Here is a 19792-nt window from a genome sequence, read left to right as displayed (position 1 = left end):
CACTCATAGGAAAATGCCATGACACCATCATCAGTATCTATGTTCCCACCATGACAAACTCTGATGAAGTCAAAGAAAAATTTTATGAAGACCTAGAGAACCTTATCGTCAACGTGCCAAAAGAGGATAAGCTTATAATTCTGTGTGACTTTAATGCTAGAGTAGGCTCAGACTACCAGACTTGGCAGGGAATCCTAGGGAGGAATGGAGTTGGAAACAGCAACAGCAATGGTCATTTGCTGCTGAAGACTTGTGCATTGCATGACTTTCTCCTCACCAATACTGTTTTCCCTTTACCTAAACACAATAAAACTTCAAGGATGCACCCTTGCAGCAAACATTGGCATCTAATAGACTATGTGATTGTAAGGAGAAGAGACAGACAAGATGTGAGAGTGAGGAAGGCAATGTGTGGTGCAGAGTGCTGAACTGATCACAGACTTCTCTTTTTCAAGTTAAATATTCACATTCATCAAAAGCGCCAACCCCAAGGCAAAATGACTACCAGAAGAATTAATGTCAACAAATTGGAGCTCTTCTCTGAGCGTGAACAGTTTGCTGCTGACTTGGAGGAAAAGTTGAGCCAACACACGGTTGGCAACAGTGGAGCAGAAAAGGAATGGGCAGCTCTCAGAGATTTGGTGTACAGCACTGCATTTGCTCATCTGGGTCAGAATACTCGCAAACACCAAGACTGGTTTGATGAAAATGGTGGGGAAATTCAGAAGCTCATTGTTGTATGCTTGTGAAACATGGACAGTCTATCAGCGCCATGCCAAGGAACTGAAACACTTCCATTTGAACTGTCTTAGGAAGATTCTGAGGATCACCTATCAGGATAAGGTACCAGACACTGAAGTACTTACTCAAGTTGAACTGCTAAGTATTCAAACTATGGTTCAGAGAGTGCAACTCTGATGGGCTGGCCATGTTGTTTAAATGCAAAATGTATGCTTGCCAAAAAGACTATTTTATGGACAACTCACATGGGCCAGGCAGTTACATGGTGGTCAGAAGAAGAGCTACAAGGACACTCTCAAGGTCTCTCTCAAGAACTTTGGATTTGACTGTGCAGCATGGGAGACACTGGCACAGGACTGCTCAGCATGGTGTGCCCATATCAGAAAGTGCTGTGCTCTTTGAGCAAAGCAGAAGTGAGACAGTACAAAGTAAACACAAGATGCGCAAATTTGGGATATTCCTCCCAAATATTCACATGGACTATCTGTGCCTAACCTGTGGTAGAGCATTCTGAGCTCATATTGGTCTGATCACCCACAGTTGGACCCACTGAAATTTCACTTTATCATGGTGATGGCATTTTGGTTTTCTTCAAAGATGAAGGACAACAACCATGTGCATGCATGCTCATATATACGTATATGTGCACATGCATACATACATACACTGGTACATGTGTGTGTATATATACATATATATAAACACATACACATATATGCTGGTATATACATGTGTATCCTGGGACATTGAGAATCACTCAAAAGGCAGTGGAATGGCTCACGGTAGGCATTAGTGGATTATAAAACAAGAAACTAAAAAGAAGATATGATGTAAAGGCTGTTATCAAAGAAATGCATAAATGAAAAATAATCTAGGCTGTTTATATCATGACATCAGATGATAACAGATGGAGAACACAAATTCTCCACTAGTACCTTACATATGTCATGAGAGGTTGAGGAAGATTCATTGGACTCTCCATCTCCTACCCCCATCATAAATAAACAGGAAGACTTGTTAAAGAGAAGCAAATGATGGGCAGACATGGATAGGTTTCAGTCTACTTCATTGGAAGTAATACCTACAATCAGTGAGATCATAGACCACTTAAGTATCGTGTGTTTAATGAACATTGTTTTTCAGTTATCTGTTTATATGGGAGATTTATGGGAGTGGAGAAAAGGTGTACTTCATTCTACTAAATGTTCTTTGTCCAATATCTAGATGCTAGGTGTCAGATAATGTCTTTAAAGAATTTGGGGAACACTAGAGTACTCTGGCATACCTGAGCAGTCTTGATAAATGCCTAATGGAAGAGTTATAAAACATGACCTATTATTCCATTTCTGCCCCAAATGACTCTCATCATAAACAAATGATATGCTGTAGTCTTACCTCCATGCTCCATAATCGAAGATGTCCATCCTCATGAGCAGTGACCAGGATGGGTGGTGAGAGTTCATTTAAGAAGACACTTGGTAATATATCTGTGTCGTTTTTTTGCCCTGCAATTGTCTCTCCTTTTCTGCCACCTGAATGCTGTCCTGTTGACTGACCTAACAGATTGCCATGGTTATTGCAATGTTTAGGACCTTAAACTTTATCTAATTTAGGAGAGGAAAGAAGGTAACTAGAAAACCAAAGCTAAATATCTTGCTTTCTTTGCCTTGGAATTTTTCTGTTAGAGGTGAATAAAAAGGGTCAGAGAACCCCAGTAGAGTAACTTATCAATTCATTTGGGGTCTTAGTACTCTATTTAGAGCATAAAAAGAGGAGAAATGCAGAAACAAGTCATTGGTCCTATTACAAATACCACAACATATGTGCATTAACTCTGTCCATTAAGAATATTTTCATCCTTGTCTCCAGTTACCAAATCCTGTTGCTTCTGCCTTCTACAACTTCCACATATATCCTTTTGTCTTTCTTCACACAGTTATCACCCAATTTCAAGTTCTCATGACCTCTTCCCTAGATTATTTTAATGATTCTTCCTGCCTCAAGTGTCTCCCCACTCCTAGCTATCCTTGCTACAACTGTCAAAGTGACTTGCCTAAAATGCAGCTCTAGCCATCTCCATCCCCACTTAAGAAACTTCAGTGACTTCCTTTTACCTCTTTTTTGGGGTACTTAAAAGTTTTCCAAAATCCCCTTCAGTATTACATATTACACCCCTTCATTAACTCTGAAGTCCAGCCACACTAGCCTTCTTACTGATCCTTACATGAGATACTCCCTCTTGTTTCTCCATGCTGTTTTCAATGACTGCATCTCCCCTGTCCTCAATATTCTCCCTTCTCACCTCCACCTCTTGGAACACCAGATTTCCTTCAAGGCTTACCTCAAGTGCCACATTCTGCATGAAGCCTTTCCTTATCCCCTCTTTCTCCCCACTGTTCCTAGTGATTTTCTTCCATCCCCAGGATTACCTTGTATTAGTTTTATGTATGTTTCCAAGAAACATACCTGTTGTATGTCACCTCTTCCACCAGAATGTAAGCTGCATGAGGGCATTAATTATTTCAGTTTGTCTTTATATCCCCAGGATCTAGCATAGTGCCAGGCATATAGTAGGTACTTAATAAAAGCTTTTTGATTAGTATTGGGGTAGGGTAGGGGGATGACTGAGAAAAGGAAAAGTAATACTATTTCATATTGGGTTTGATTTTCCAGAAGCAGCAAATGCAAATACAGTGCAACTCTAGAAATATCTGCATGGTTACATTGAATGATGGAATAGGTAATACTGCATAGTTCTTCTCATCATGTTAAGGTAAACAAGAGGGGGTGTTAGACCTAGAATCAAGAGAAACCTGGGTTTAGATCCTTCCTTTTATACTTACTAGTTGGGTAACCATGGAGAGACAAATCATTTAGCCTCTCTCAGCCTCAGTTTCCTTATCTGTAAAATGGGAACAATAATACCAACCTATAGGAGTTAGCTACCTTGCAAAGTTATTGTTAAAATCAAAGGAGATGATGATAGCTAGCATTTATATAGTACCTACTATGTTCCATGTACTTTACAAACATTAACTCATTTGATTACCACAAACAGCTTTGGGAGGTAAGTGCTATTTTTATAACTGAAGAAATTGAGGCAGATAGATTTTAAGTAACTTGCTCAAGGTCACACAGCTAGTAAATATCTGGGGCCATATTTGAACTCAGGTCTTTCTGACTCCAGATCCAGTACTGTAGCAACTGTTCCATTTAGTCACCATAATGTATGTAAAGCATTTTTGCAAACTTTACAATGCTATATGAATGCCAATTGTTATTACTAAGAAAATATTTTCAAATCATTTTCACCTAATAGCAAACTCTACACCCCAACTCACATACCCCAGCTCCCCTACTCCCTCTCCCTTTCCCTTAATTGTAAAAGGAATTTTCTGTTTTAAAGGATAGTGGTTATTTCATTCCTACCTTTAGTTTCAGCTTCATGTATACTTGATTTACTTCCCTAAAATGAGAGGGGGAAAAATATGCTTTTCAGTGGGAAAGGATAGAACTTAAATGTAGTAATGTCATGTAAGTGATGGGCCCAGGACTTTAATTTTTTTCAAAGAGGGAAAAAGAAAACAAAACAGCCACTAGGACAGAAACAGCATGCTCAGGTCCTGATATTGTTTCCTATGTTAAGATGGGGATTAACATAGCAGAGGACGCTGGGCAACTACAGGATTCTGAGACAACTGGTGACTGCATGTGGCAGGAGAAAGCAGAGTGAGGCTGCTGGTACAGGGAGTAGATGGAAACAATGGGAATAGCAATCAGTAGCCAATCTAGTTTTCAGGAGAGTGGAGATACTGCTGATGGAGAAAATGGCTCTTAATGGTGGAAAGAGGGATGTTAAAGACTGGAAGATTGCTAGAACCAGGTAAAGAAGTTGCTTGAGCAATCTGGATCACTCATACCTCCTCATTTCAAACTAAGTATGAAATCTCTTTAATTTTTTTAGATACATGTTAAAAAAAAAAAGCAAGGTGACCCTTGAAGAGGAGGAAGGAACTAACTGGGAAATCCAACTTCTGAGTTCCCTAAATAGTTGGATATTAATCCTTTGGAAAATTTGGTCATAAGTCTTCACTTTGCATCTGCAGCTCTGCTTGCTCTCAACTCTATGGAAGAAGATGCTGCTGTCTCCTCCCCACCCCTAGTTTCCTCTTTTATTGTCTTTTCTCTTTTAGATTGTAAGTTGCTTGAGGCTTTCTTTCTTTTTCTTGTTTCCCCAGCGCTAGCACAATGTGTCTAAGTAGTAGGTCCCTGACAACTTGTGTCTGCTCCCATCTCAGTTCCCTGGCATGGGTCTGATAGTGCCATATATAGGTCTGGTACCTCTCCTCTTGTGCTGATATACAGCCTTTTCCTGGGTTCTAGCTGTCCTGCCCACAGTGACTTCCTGCCCTAACCTCATTACTAGTGTCTGCAGATGTCTTGTCTCTTTCCCTGTGCTGACCTGTACTAGATAGAAGATTCACTATGACTTTCTGAATTTCCCCATCAGAATCTGATCTGGCACATTTTCTAGATCTGTTTGGAGAAAATTTTGGAGAGTAACTCGCTGCAATGTGTGCTTTCACTCTGCCATCTTGTCTCTGATTTGAACTCATTTCTCAATGTTTAACAAACTCCTATCCTGTCATACTGCCCTCCCCATCCCATTCTGAATACCTCTAGTTCAAATTTCATTTTCTGTTCCCTTTGGCTTCCTTAATCTCATCTCCCACAATTCAACTTCCACAATGTCCTACTCCATAGGTACCTACTCTACCCACAGTGCTCTCTGGAATGCCTATTCATAACTTGCTTTCTTATTACTCCTCAACCTCACTTAAGCTATACAAAGAAATGGTCATACCCTTGATTTTGTCATTGCTTACAACTGTTCCACTTTCATGTTCATGAACTCTGAAATTCACTTGTCTAATCACAATCTGTTCTCATGCCACCTCTTCCTGTCTTGCAATCCCACTCTTTTATTTGTCCTCACTGTGACCTTCAATTCTTCCACTACTCATTTCTTAGGCACTGCATTGAATCCCTGTACCGGCTGCCACTCTCCTCCCTTTCCTATCTTGAATGCTTGGTGAACTAATTCAACTCTACACTGTCATTTTCTCTTAAGTCCCTTGTTGTTTATCACTAATCATGCCTTGCCAAACCTCAGCCTTGGATTATATCCACCATCCATTGCCTTTGCACTTCCTCCTGTGCAGTTAAATGAAATTGAAAAAATCAACTTCAATCAAGAAAATCAAGAAATCTTTCTAAGTGGGCACATTACAAATTTGTTACAATCTCAAATGGACCCTTTCTACAGCACAGCAGTCCTTTTACACATTCCTAACTGATTCACTGTCTTACCACAGGAGCTCTTTCAAATCTTTTCATCTTTCCTTAAACATCCTTTGGAGTCCTCTTTGTCTGCCCTCTCAACTGAAAAACCTGTCTCATATTTCACTGAAAAAAAATGAGGCTCTTTAATGAGAGTTCCTCTTCATCTCATATCCCTTAGAAACCTTCTGCCACTATTTCCTTTGTCACATGAAGAGGTGGCCCTTTCTTCTTACCAGGGAAAACCTCTCCATGTACAAATGATCCAAAATTCCATCCTGCCTTTCCTAGCAGATTACCCCTTTTGTCATCCACACTTTAACTAATCTTTCTTTTTTCTCTCTACTGGCTTCTTCTCTTCTGCCTACAAGTATTCTCATGTCTCCTTCATTCTCTAAAAACCCTCACTTCATCCATCCCTGCTAACTATTCTATCACATCTCTTCTTCCTTTTGTGGTTAAATTCTTTGAGAAAACCATCTACAATTAGTACTTCCATTTCCTTTCCTCTCATTCATATTGCTGAATTCCAAGAAGAGGATTTATATTTGATCCTGGAAGTCATAGTAGCTACTAGAGTTCAATGGCATGGTTAGATCTGTGCTTTGGGAGGAACAATTTGACGTATGAGTGTACTGAACTGGGGGGGAGATTTGAGGCAGCAAGACCAACCAAAGGCTACTGCAGTAGTCCAGACATGAGGTGATGAGGTGATGTAATAGAGAGGACATTCTTTTTGACCTCTCTTTAACCTTTTAGATTGTCAGTCTCCCTCTACTTGATAATCTCATTCTGCTTTGTACCTGCTGCTCCGCCCCTCATTTCAACTCCACAGAACAAAGATGCCCCTCCCAGGATAAGCTCACCACCATGCTGCTAATTCAAACATTGATTGCTACCACCTCAGTCAGCCTCCTATCCTTTCTGATTGGAGGGCTTGATAGAAATAAAAACTTACAGACCCCAAGAACTAGCTCTGAAATCAGCAGCATAAAAAACTTGAAGCTTCTGACAATTCCCCTTCTTCCCCAGGAGCAAAGCACAAGAAATAGACTGGAAAAAATGAGCAAGAAACAACACAAAAGCAACAAAGAACCTGACCACAGAAAGTTACTATGGTGACAGGAAAGATCAAAACACAAACTCAGAAGACAACAACAAAGTCAAAATAGCTACATCCAAAGCCTCAAAGAAATAGGTGAATTGATCTCAGTCCCTAAGGGAATTCTTGGAAGAGCTCAAAAAGAATTTTAAAAATCAAATAAGAGAGGTAGAGGGGAAAACTGGAAAAAGAAAATGAGAGTAATGCAAGAAAATCATAAAAAAAAAGAATCAACAGCTTGTTAAAGGAGGCACAAAAAATACTGAAGAAAATAAAAAATAGAATAAACCAAATGGTAGAAGAGAGACATAAATCTACTGAAGAGAAGAACTCTTAAAAAGCAAAACTGGACAAATGGGGAAAAAAGATGTACAAAAATTCACTTAAGAAAAAACTCCTTAAAAAGTAGAACCTAGCAAATGGAAGCTCATGACTCTATGAGACATCAAGAAACAATAAAACAAAATTGAAAGATTGAAAAAAAAGAAGAAAATTTGAAATATCTCATTGGAAAAATAACTGACCTGGAAAATAGGTTGAGGAGAGATAATTTAAAAATTATTAGATTACTGAAAGCCATAATCCAAAAAAGAGCCTAGACATCATATTTCAAGAAATTATCAAAGAAAACTGCCTTGATAGCCTAGAACCAGGATAACACAAGTTCTAGCAACTTCTACATTAAAGGATTGGAAGACTTGCAATATGGTATTCTGGAAGGCAAAAGAGGTAGGTTACAACCAAGAATCACCTACAGAGTAAAAGTGAATATAATCCTTCTGGGTAAAAAAAATGAATAAAGACCTCATTTCTAAAATATACAGAGAGTTGAGTCAAATTTATAAGAATATGAGTGATTCCTCAATTCATAAATGGTCAAAGGATACAAACAGGCACTTTTCAGACAAAGAAATCAAAGCTATCTATAGTCATATAAAAATGCTCTAAATCACTAATGCTTAGAGAAATAGAAATTGAAACAACTCTGATTTACTGTGTCATGTCTAGCAGATTGGCTAATATGATAGAAAAGAAAAGTGACAAATATTGGAGAAGATGTGGAAAGATTTGGAAACTAAAGTATTGTTGGTATAGTTGTGAACTGATCCAAACATTCTGGATGGAGAGCAGTCTGAAGCCATGCCCAAAGGGCTATAAAATTGTACATACCCTTTGGCCAAAAAATACCGCTACTAGGTCTGAATCCCAAAGAGATTTTTAAAAAAAAGTAAAAGGACATGTTTCTACAAAAATATTTATAGCAGTTTTTTTGTGGTGGCAAAGAACTGGAAATGGAGGGGATGCCCATCAGCTGAGGAATAGCTAAACAACTTGTGACATATCATTGCAATGAAATACTATTGTGCTATAAGAAATGACAAGCAGGATGTTCTCAGAAAAACCTGGAAAGACTTACATGAGCTGATGCAAAATAAACTGAGCTTCTGAACCAGAACAGTGTACAAAGTAATAGCAATATTGTATGATGATCAGCTATGCATTACTTAGTTGTTCTCAGCAATACAATGATCCAAGACAAATCCAAAGGACTCATGATGAAAAATACTATCCACTTACAGAAAATGAACTGAATGCACATCGAAGCATACTTTTTAATTTTTCTTTGTTTTTTTTGTCTGTTTTCTTTCACAATATGACTAACATGAAAAATATGTTTTGATATTTGCACATGTATAATCTATCAAATTGCTTGCCTTCTCAATGATGTAGGAAGGGAGAGAAGGAGGGAGATTTAAAAATGAATGTTAAAAATTGTTTTTACATGCAATTGGAAAAAAATAAAATTTTTTAATGCTCTTTGCAAGGATCTGTGTATGGATGTGTGTGTGTGTATATATGTATGTATGTATGTATATATGTACATATACATACATATATATGTATATATATGTATATACTTTGCAAGGATCGGTGTATGTGTATATATATATATACATATATATTATACACACACACGTATATATGTAAAAGTGTGTTTGCATGTGTGTATGTATTTATAGTAGCTTTTTATATTGGTGGCAAAGAATTGAAAAGTGTGTAACCATCAATTGGGAAATGGCTAGACAAGTTATGATATATGAAGGTGATGGAGTACTATTGTGCTGTAAGAAATGATGAAAGGGAAAATCAGGAAAAACCTAGAAAGACCTGCTTGAATTGATGCAAAGGGAAATCAGAACCAAGAGAACAATTTATACAATAATAATAATATTATAAAGACAAACAACTTTGAAAGACTCAGGAACTCTAATCAACACGATGACCAACCACAATTCTAAAGGATTCATGATGAAATATGCTACCCATCTCCAGAGGGGAGACTCAAGAGATAGACTCAAGAGTTCAAACTGAAGTATATTTTCTTTTCTTCCTCAAATATTTTTTGGACATGGCTAATATGGTCATTTGGTTTGCTTGGCTATACATGTTTCTAATGGGTTTTATTTTCCATGCTTTCTCAATGGATACAGTTGGGAAAAGGAAGATAGAAAATTTGGAACTGAAAATAAAATAAAACTTTAAAAAATAGAAATGCCTTTTATATATTAGTTTAGAAACATAAGATAATAACAATTCACACTTATATAGAGCTTTAAGGTTCATAAAGCACTTCCATTAAAACAATCCTTTGAAATAGTTCAGTTCTATCCCCTCTATTCTACAGTTGAGAAAATTGGTTCTCGGAGAGACTGAATGACTTTCCTGAGGTCACATGGCTAATCGGAGCAGTAACTCAAACCCAAATCTTCTGACTTCAAATCCAAAGCTAAAATAAAATATAAAACAACTGGGTTTGCCCATGAAATTAGAATATTTGGTATGTGTAAAACTGTGAAGGCTTGGGAAATAACATTTGAAGGGGAGAAAACGTTTAAAAAGTAGAATATTTTAAGTGGAAAAAAGTTTGAAAATTTTATTCTGACTTTTGGAATATTCCAAAGAAACCTTACTGAAAATTTTACCCGCCTGATTCTCCCCACACTTTAAAAAAATAAAGTCAAGGAAATTTACTTACTGAGGACAGACACAGGAAATAGACTTCTGCCCACAGTTGTGGAGATCTCATAATGAAGGTAGAGTGCTTAATGACATGTTGAGTGGACCACAAAACTAGGAGAATCTGAATTACTTAATTATGTAGGCTTTCACTTTTTTTTTTAAGATTTTAAAACAGTAGAAAGCCTTTCCCAGAGTAGATACCAACCTCTTGTACTTCCAGGAAATTCTTACAGCCTCACAAGATAGTAATGTGGCAAAGACCAGCTTAATAGAACATGATACTCAAATGCAGATTAACAATTTAGAAATCAACAATGCATACAAAGGGAAGAAGCATTGTTTAAACTTACCTTATTGCTGTGTAAGCCACCACGGGTAGAATCACTATGTGCTGAAGAAATTACAGATTCTTCACTCATTTTCCTAATGTCAGAAAAGAATGACAAGAGTCATATATGATATTAAACCTCCTGAGGGATAAGACTTCCATGGATCTATAATTTTATTGACAAAGGGATCCCTTCCGATGATACAGACTTACATGTATTCTCATTTTGTACCATTCTTTTCTGTGTGCTTCCCTAGATACTCTACAGAGAATCCAGCTGACATCGGTGGAGGTCATTCAGTAGGTCATTTTGTATTTCATGGGTACCAATACAGGACTTCATTTGCCTTCATTCTTGCTGCATGGTTAGCTGATTTCTTTTTCTATTTTATTTTATTTTAACTAGATGATGTTAGCCTATTTCTTTTTCTATTTTATTTTATTTTTACTAGATGATATTTTTGTTAAATCAGGGCCCTAGGCCTGTCTTATTTTGTAGTGCATCTAGAGAGCTTGCTATTCCTACAAATGCCTAAGGTTAAACTAGGTACTGTTAACTTGAAGAAACTAAAGGAAACCTTCCTACTTCTAGACAGAATAATGAAAAGCTTTTGTGTGTGTATGTGTGTGTGTGTGTGTGTGTGTGAAATTTTCATAATTCATTATGCATCAATATTTTACTTTTCTCTGTGGGTAGTTCCCACAGAACTTGCTAAGCCTCAGTGATCCCATTGGTTTGCTCAACTCATGCTGATAGACCTTTCTGAATACTTCTGAAATCAATCATCAAGATTTCCTTTCACCTTGTGGTTAGCTGACCCAAACAAGTTATGGAATGTCTTTTCATGCTCTACAACATCTCCAAAGCATTTCTTTTACACATCAACATAACTCCATTGGGAACAAGCTCTCTAGAATTTTCTGCATGCAGAAGGTACATCAACCAAACAAGTAGTTGGGAACTATCCTTATCTGACTTTTGCCGTCACTATAATGATCATCTGAAAATTCAGTAAAGATCCCAATTTCATAAAATCAGGGAATTCCAAGAAGTGCTACCACAAAATTTAGACACACACACAAAAATTCCCTAGCTTTCAATGAAGAAAAATAGATCTGTATTCTTCTGAACACAATAGATGGCATGTATCCCTTCTGACTATTAGAGCTTCCTTACAGTTCTCCAGAATTTCCACTCTTCTGCTCAGCATTGAAGGCCATTATGTTTGATTATGACTAGATAGATGGACCTGTTACTTCACTGCTGTTATTGAGAAGAAAATCCTGAAGTTGACATGGACATGAGTGAAATGCAGCTCCTAAAAACCATAATACTTTTCCCAAAAATAATGGAGTCTAAAAATTAAAAGCAAACATTAGATTAGATCTAGACTTCTTTCTAATAAATACCATCCCTATTCTGTGTCCTTGCTTGTGCAGTGAGGTTGTTGCTGTTTAGTCTTGTAACCATGACTTCATGACCTCATTTGGGTTTGTTTGTTGTTGTTTTTGGCAAAGATTCTGAAGTGGTTTGCCATTTCCTTCTTCAGTTCATTTTACAATGAGGAAACTGAGGCAAACAAGTGGCTTGCCCAGGGTCACATTGCTAGTAAGTGTCTAAGGCCACATTTGAGCCCAGGTCTTCCTGACTCCAAGCTCAGTGCTCTATTTACTGCAGCAGCTAGCTTCCCTAGCTGCAGTGAGTTGGAAATATATTTATAAAATCGTCCTACCTATTGAACTAGAAGAACAAACACCTAGACCTTCAGTAGGTTTACTCAAAGAATAAGTACCATCTTACCTTTTGCAATCACTGTTACGGAAAAGGAATAACATGGCATTAATTTTTAAGCGTTCAGGATTCAGGTCAGGGTCCAGAACAAGGGCATCCTCTGGTCTGTGCCTAGAAAAAATACATGTTTGAACATGAGTAAAAATCACGCTTTGCAAATTCCTATGCCTATAGGAATCCCAAGCAATTTTAGCCTCCAAAAGAAGTAACATTTGGTCATAACATGTGTTATGGGGACACTAATACTTTGAAAACATAGCAGTTTCTTTAAAACCAAACATCTCACCTGCCTTCAAAATAAGTGAGTCTGTTTTTTGAAAGTTCTATTTTTATAGTACCAAAATTTCTCCCAATCTCTCCTTTCCCCCAATGAAAGCCAAATAATATTGTAAATTTAAGAGGGAGAAAAAAATCTGCAAAGCTAATCAATATTAAAAAAAAAAAAACAACCCTGAAAATACATGCAGTATTCCACATCTATATTCCTCTCGCTTCTGCAAAGGAATGAGGTAGGAGCATGCTCTCATGTACCTCTTCATTTCAGGCATTGCTTATTCTTTATAATTTTTGTAGCATTTACTTTATAATGACTTTGTAATCATTTTTCATCTACATCGTTGTAATTACTATATATGTTGTTTCTTGCCTCTGCTTGCCCAGCTCTGCATCACCTCATATAAATCTTCAATGATTCTCTGTATTCATTATATTATTTCTTATAGAGAAGTAATATTCCATTAGATTAATTTACAGCAGTTTGTTTAGCCATTTCCTAGTCAATGAGTATCTATTTCGTTTTCAATTTCTTGCTGTCACAAAAATTGATTATATAAATATTTTGGTCTATATGGACACTTCTTAGCATGTCTTCTTTGGGGTTTATGCTTAGTAAGTAGAATCTCTAGGTCCAAAGTACTGACATTTTAGTCACCTTCTTTCCAATTTCAATTCCAAATTGTTTTCCAAACTAGTTTTCCTGATTTACAAATCTACCAACAATGCACCAGTATGCCTATCTTCCTACAATCCACAATAGATTAACTATTCCTATCTTTTGTTATCTTTGCCAATTTACTGTGTATGAGATGAAATCTTGGGGTTGTTTTGGATTGCATTTATCTTATTATTAGTGATTTGGAACATTCTCTCATAAGGTTATTAATGTTGTCTTTCAGTCATTTCAGTGATAGATTTATCCAGGCAACGAGGTTGTGGTTCGGTGGATGAGTGCCAGGTCTGTAATCAGGAAGATTCATCTTCCTGAGTTAAAGTCTGACCTCTGACACTTACTAGTTGTGTGACCCTGGCCAAAGCATTTAACCCTATTTGCCTCAGTTCCTTATCAGTAAAATGATCTGGAGAAGAACATGACAAACTCCAGTATCTTCATTAAGAAAACCTCAAAAAGAGGTCATGAAGAGCTGGACGTGACTGAAAAACAACTAAAAAACAAAGAAATAAATAGCTGACCTATACCTAATATCTGCAACTTGATATAACCACTATCTTTTTTCTTTCTTAGTCCCTTCCCTTTAGGAGCTCAAATACCTATTTTCATTTACCAGGAGAAAAGGTGAACTCAAGAAGGGTAGGAGGAATGTTAAAAGAATAGCCAGAGAAATTGAAGGCCTTTGCATCTAGCTAACCTCAGTAGGACACCCAGGTCTTTAAGGTCTTTGATTCTGGGGCTGCCTCAATTACATGGAACTACTAAAAGTCAAAGAAAACAGGGTTGAAGGGCAGAAGCAGCAGGACAGGGTGAAAGGGTCAAGTGGCAGTAGTATGAGTCTTGACAAAAGAAATAGCACTCGTCAGTCCGAGGCCAAAGTTGACAGACGAAAGTCAAAAGTTCATAGCAGGCTTGGTGGTACAGTCAAAGTGATTATGGTTAACAACTTTTTTTCTTCAATTAAATTATGTTCCCTCAGGAAATGTGTTGCCTGTGCACCACGGAGACCCTTCCCAGAAAAAAAGCTCCTGATCTGGGCTAAAGAAAACCCAGGTTCGGTCCTGAGGGCAGCTTCATCCTAAAGCTGCCTGCTTCTGACCATTCTTCACAAGCATCTACTGTCTAAGACCCTCAGTGTTAGTTCAGATGCTTACTGGATGAAGTTGTCAAAGTTGGTGGGTGCTGCATAATGCCAGGCAGATCTCTATGCCAGAATTGGAGTTTGTAAGCTGGGATATGTAGTGCTCAGTTGAGCCACTCCTTAGGAGAGAGCTTCAGTTTAGGGGACAGCGGAGCCCAGGATGCACCTGACCTTCACTGCGGGGCCTGTTGGGTGCCCTGTACAGCATGTCTCCAGTAGCTTACACCCCAACAGGACAAGTTCCACAGCAAGGAGGAAGATGCTAGAGATAGTAACACCCTGAAATAGAGTCCTACTGTCTGGAGGTAATACTATGGAGGGAGTAATGGTGCTGGTTTTATTCCAAGAAGGTCTAGTACACTGGACCAAGGAAGTTCAGTAACTACAAATTTAGCACAGTCTCAGTGAGATGATTTCCATGAGCTTTAGAGAGAAGAGATTAGATTAGGAGCTCCTCTGTTAGACTCTGAGCTCCTTAAGAACAAGGATTTTTTAAATTTTCTTTATTCCCCAGGGTTGGCTCTTAATTAACACTTTCTGACTGATTGATTGAGTTGGCTCCTCTCACCAATTTTCAGGAAATACAGTTTTACAAGGGATCTATTAATCCCTTGAGGAAAGAAACAAAACTAGATAGTGCCCATACCTTTCCCCCAACTCCAGGGTGAGGGAATCTTAGAAAAGTCTGACTTTTCTTTTTGGGGCTGAGTGCTACCCTCAGGACTGAACCTGGTTCCACTTTGGCCTAGAGCAAGAGCTCCTTTTTTGTGAGAATTCCTGATGATCCACAGGTAACACAGATATTAGGGGAGCATAATGAAAAAATTTGGAAATGTCTGTTTTAACCAACTGATCTAGGCCAACACAAATAAAAAAAGTGTCCTTTGCCCTTGATGTGATCATATTCTCATTTTTTGCTTCCCCCCTCCAGCAGAAGTCCGAACTGTTATCTGTAATCACAAAGACCATATGTGCCTAAAGGACCCAAGGTCTTATTGCATCCTAGGCCATTTCGAGTCATCCTGATAAATATCTGATCACTGGATCCAGATGGCTCAGGAGGAGAAAGTGAGGCTGGTAACCTTGCACATCCCTCTCTCACTCAAAACAAAGTCATGTTATTATTTCTCTGATGGCTTGGTCTTCTTCAGAAATGAAGGATGAAACCAACAACAATGTATACATTTATACTAAGTAGTTTGATGGATTTGGAGTACCAGGACCTTAGTTTGAATCCCTGTTCTGTCCCTTATTTTCCTCTATAACTTGGAGCAAGTTATTTGACCTGTACTAGACCCCAGAAGGGGTTGGAAAAGATGACCTCTGAGATCCCTTCTAGCGCTGTCATCTTCTCTGTTTCAAGTCAAATTCCATGGAGTCTGTTGAACAAATTATGTGGTTCACTTTATCCATACCATTTGGGATTTAAAAACAAAACCAACTTCGGTCACATTCCACTTTTGAGCATGACTTCTGCTGAGAAGCCTCCCTCATCTCTTCCCACTGTTTGGAATACAGTGGGTTCTTTGTTTTCCTTGGAAGTATATCCAACAGGCAAAAAGCAAACACACACAAACAAATAAAAAACCAAAAACCCTTCAGGTAAGTATTACTTACAGTTCTGTGACAGTGCACAGCACAAAGTTCCATAAGATGATGATGCCGTTGACAGTGGCAGTGGCGATCAGGTTGTAGCCTTCCATTATCAGCACATCAAAACATGTCACTTCCATACTAATTCCAGGGTTCTACAGGATGAATGGAAAGGCTTTACTGACAGTCACAGCAAGAACACTTGAAGAGGAAAGTGTATGCATATATATAGGGTGGTTCTTTCATTCACAGGGATATAGAATTAGTTAAAGAAATGTTTCCAACCCAGAATTTCATTCATGAAAAAATAAAACAAACAAACTCTTTTCTTCCTAGATGTTTTGTCTAAGAAATTTATAGCTTACTGACAGGACTACTTTTTATGTTATCAGTCAGAAGAAAGAGTAGAATGTGGTAGCAAAAATAACACAGGACTTGCAATGTCTGACTCCCAACTCTGCGTTAGCTGTAGGAGCTTTGATATGTCACTTAATCTCAGTGATCCTCAGAGTTCCTTTATCTGTAAAATGGGGATCAGAATCATTGTACTTCCTCCCTTACAGATTTATTGTGAGGCTCCAATGAATTATGTATGTAAAGAGCTTTATAATGGCTAAGTCCTACGTAAATATATTGTTATTTAGGAAAACAGTGGCACTTTTTTTATGTGTAGGAAAATTTATCAAGTTATTTGGAAAAATAAAGAATTAACACAAAGTGACCTGGACTTTTTTTTCTAAGTGATTTTTGTAAGCATTTTATCATTAAATAATCATTATAATTATACTGTGTAAATAATGTGTGGTATCTAAATTCCAAAAATCACAAAAAAAAATTACTAAGGCTTAAAATTTTTGCCTCAATAAGAGATTTCAGCTTCTGTGGAAATTCTGAAAGACAGCCTCTTCGTATTTTAGTAATTTGCCAGAATGTGTGTGTGTGTGTGTGTGTGTGTGTGTGTTAAAGTAGTCCTTTTTCATTATGTAGGAAACTACATACCAACTGCTCTCGTATTCTGGCTCATTTTTCTTCTGCCTCTGCCTTTTATTGGAAACTAAAATTCTCATGAATCAAATCCATGGAACTTAGCATTTTTAAGGACATGATTCATTAGAGGAGTTAAATAAAATAGAATTATTACATGAAGAAATCTTTTCTGTCATTTCATACAATTTATTTGACAGTATTCTTGTGACAAATATTCATAGAAACTATTAATTTCAAAGAAATCTCAAATGACAAGCAAAACACATTTGTAAAGAATGAAATTTGAAAGGTAGGACTAAAGTGCATATTGTGTTTTGACCCAAAGGAAAACTAGCTAACTCTCTCTCTCCCTCTCTCTCCCTCTCTGTCCCTCTCTCTCCATATATATGTATATGTATATACATATATGTACACACACGTATACACACACACATATATAAAATGTTAGCAGTGCAGATATTTTGTAAAAATGAGTGCTCTATGTTATGAATTGTTTTCTAGCTGACACTAAAATTTTAGCTTGTTACAAAAGTGGCTGAAATGCTGGAAAGATTTTCTCATTGCTCTCTTTATCATGACTTTCTTGTCTGTGTTTTGGTCCTTTGAACATGTCTCCCTGCATACTCAGCAGAATCTCATCATAGGCACCTTAAACTATTTGAGTGTAATAGAATCAAGGGTTGGAAGAATTTAATGAAGTCAATGCATAGTCTCATTCTTTAGAATGAATTGACTAAACCAGGGACTCCTGCTCCTGAGGTACTTAGCCTCACCCTCTGGCTTTTGTGCATTTCATCAGTAGTGTTTTTAGTTGGATATTTCTATAAGAACAACTTTCTTGAGTATATTCAAATCCATTTCTGTATTTAAAACTTTGAAAAGTCTTAGAAGTACATTTAAACCCCATTGTCATTTGAGGGTCAATTATAAAGTATTTGTGGCACAAGTTTCTATTTCTCCCAAGTATTTTTCAGAGCAGTCTACTCCAAGGTCTCAAGGTCTTGTGTGGAAATGACCCTGAGTTCTCAGAGATTATACAAGCTGAGTACCAGCCATGTACTTCCAAACTTGAAAGAGTACATAGGCTCTGTACCTACCATCTAAGCAGCTCAGCTAAGGATGATAATGTTCACCACCAAAAGTCTGACTACTGGATGATGAACATTTTGACCACAGCTACTCATTCAACTGACAAGAATATAAAATGGCCCTCAGTCTTCTGCTTCTGTCATCTTGGTGATGGAATGGAGAAAAAGGGAGCAGAGGTTGCTTAGTGTCACTTAATTCTTAGACTATACAGAATACTAATTTATTGTTGGTACCTTTAATTTATTGTCTTTGGCCAGAGACCAGAAAATTGGTACATTATGGTAGTAACTAAACTTAATCTATATTGATATTCTGTCCCTTAATGTCTTCTTGATCAGAAGACACAAAGAAATTGCCAGTAAGTGGAACAATGGTACGTGGCTTCCCTTTGGAGAGGTGAATAAAAGAATTGTCATAGTTCATTTTATCATATACCCAAAGACAACAGAAAAAATAATTTAATGAGAAAGATGATCATCTTGCCTTACATTTCATCCTCTTGATGAGTGTAAGCAAACAAGCCACCATGAAGATGATTAAAATCATTAAACTTCAGTGTCAATCTCCCTTGCAGAAGATTAAGCAGAAATTCTATGAAGAATTTGGCAAGTTCCTCCAAACTAAGTCAATATCCCTTTGTACAAAGTGATTTCTAAGGAAAAGTAGGTTAAAAGGGAAGCAAAATTATAATAGAAAATATATTTGAGGATTAAAAAAATTAAAGAAGCCAAAAGTATGTAACTTCTCTGTTCTATACATAATGAATACTCTATTTAAGAAGAGAGCTTGACAGTACTAGACATGACCAGCTCTGGATGACATCATATTTAAACACTGACCATAAGTAACAAAACAAAGAAACAGCTATATAGGTACAACAGTTATTTTGGAATCACATAATTCTGTGTAGTAAGGTCATTGGCTGATTAAAGCAAAAGTTAAAGTAAACACCAAATTAGAAGAAAAGATGAAGATAAGAAAATGATTTATATGCTTCTAGGAAATCTGTCCTAACCATGTTTTTGGACCATGCCTGAGATTTTACTGGAATTAGGAATTTTCAGTAAAGTATATTGGAGGCTTTCCAGCACATGCTCAGATGACCTAACATGAAAGTACCCAGGTTCTGGGAGAAGACATAGTTTTTAATAGACATTTGCCAAGAAAACCCTAAATAGGTTCATGAAGAATCAGACACAACTGAACAACAACACAGGAAGCAGCAAAAATAAAGAGGTTATAGACTAACAGGGATCAGAATATCCCTCATCTTTAGATCATAGTCTATAGAGCTGCAAGGACCTTAGCGGCTATCTAGATGGTCCAGATTCCTTATTTTAGAAATGAGAAAACCAAAGCCCAGAGGCATGGTGACTTTCCCAAAGAAAGTTCCATAGAAGATGGGGAAAAAATGCCATTATCTTCTTATGTTTTTCACTTGCCTCTTAAAAGTTCGTTATAACTTTGCCCCAATCTATCTTTCTATCATTGATACACATTACTCTTTTCTACCATCTGCAAACTCACTTTATGTTTCTGTTACTCACACATGACATGCCATATCTCTTGCCTCCATGCCTTTGTCCTGGTCACTCCTCGTTCCCAGAATGTGATTCCCTCCTTCCATCATCCTCATGGAATCCCTTTCTTCAACGCAATGCTCAAACATCAACTTCTACATACAGTCTGTCCTTATATCTCAACTGTTA

At 37.4% G+C, this 19792-nt stretch overlaps 1 protein-coding gene across 3 annotated transcripts in view; it reads right to left on the bottom strand.

The window, feature by feature from the left end:
* Positions 1-19792, bottom strand: part of WDR64 (WD repeat domain 64) — a 169839-nt gene that overhangs the window by 37217 nt on the left and 112830 nt on the right. For 2 of the 3 annotated variants that reach the window (XM_072647585.1, XM_072647586.1), the window contains 5 exons: positions 16032-16162; positions 12334-12435; positions 10555-10627; positions 4171-4207; positions 2137-2297 (listed from right to left, as the gene is read on the bottom strand). In XM_072647585.1, coding sequence (XP_072503686.1) covers positions 2137-2297; positions 4171-4207; positions 10555-10627; positions 12334-12435; positions 16032-16162 — 504 coding nt within the window. The remainder of the gene's footprint in view (positions 1-2136; positions 2298-4170; positions 4208-10554; positions 10628-12333; positions 12436-16031; positions 16163-19792) is intronic. The other variant, XM_072647587.1, reaches the window with a different exon arrangement.

This window comes from Notamacropus eugenii, chromosome 2 (assembly GCF_028372415.1).
Source record: "Notamacropus eugenii isolate mMacEug1 chromosome 2, mMacEug1.pri_v2, whole genome shotgun sequence".
In the NCBI taxonomy this organism is placed as follows: domain Eukaryota; kingdom Metazoa; phylum Chordata; class Mammalia; order Diprotodontia; family Macropodidae; genus Notamacropus; species Notamacropus eugenii.
The sequence above is the reverse complement of the archived record's forward strand: the minus strand, read 5'-3'. Positions and strand labels throughout refer to the sequence as shown.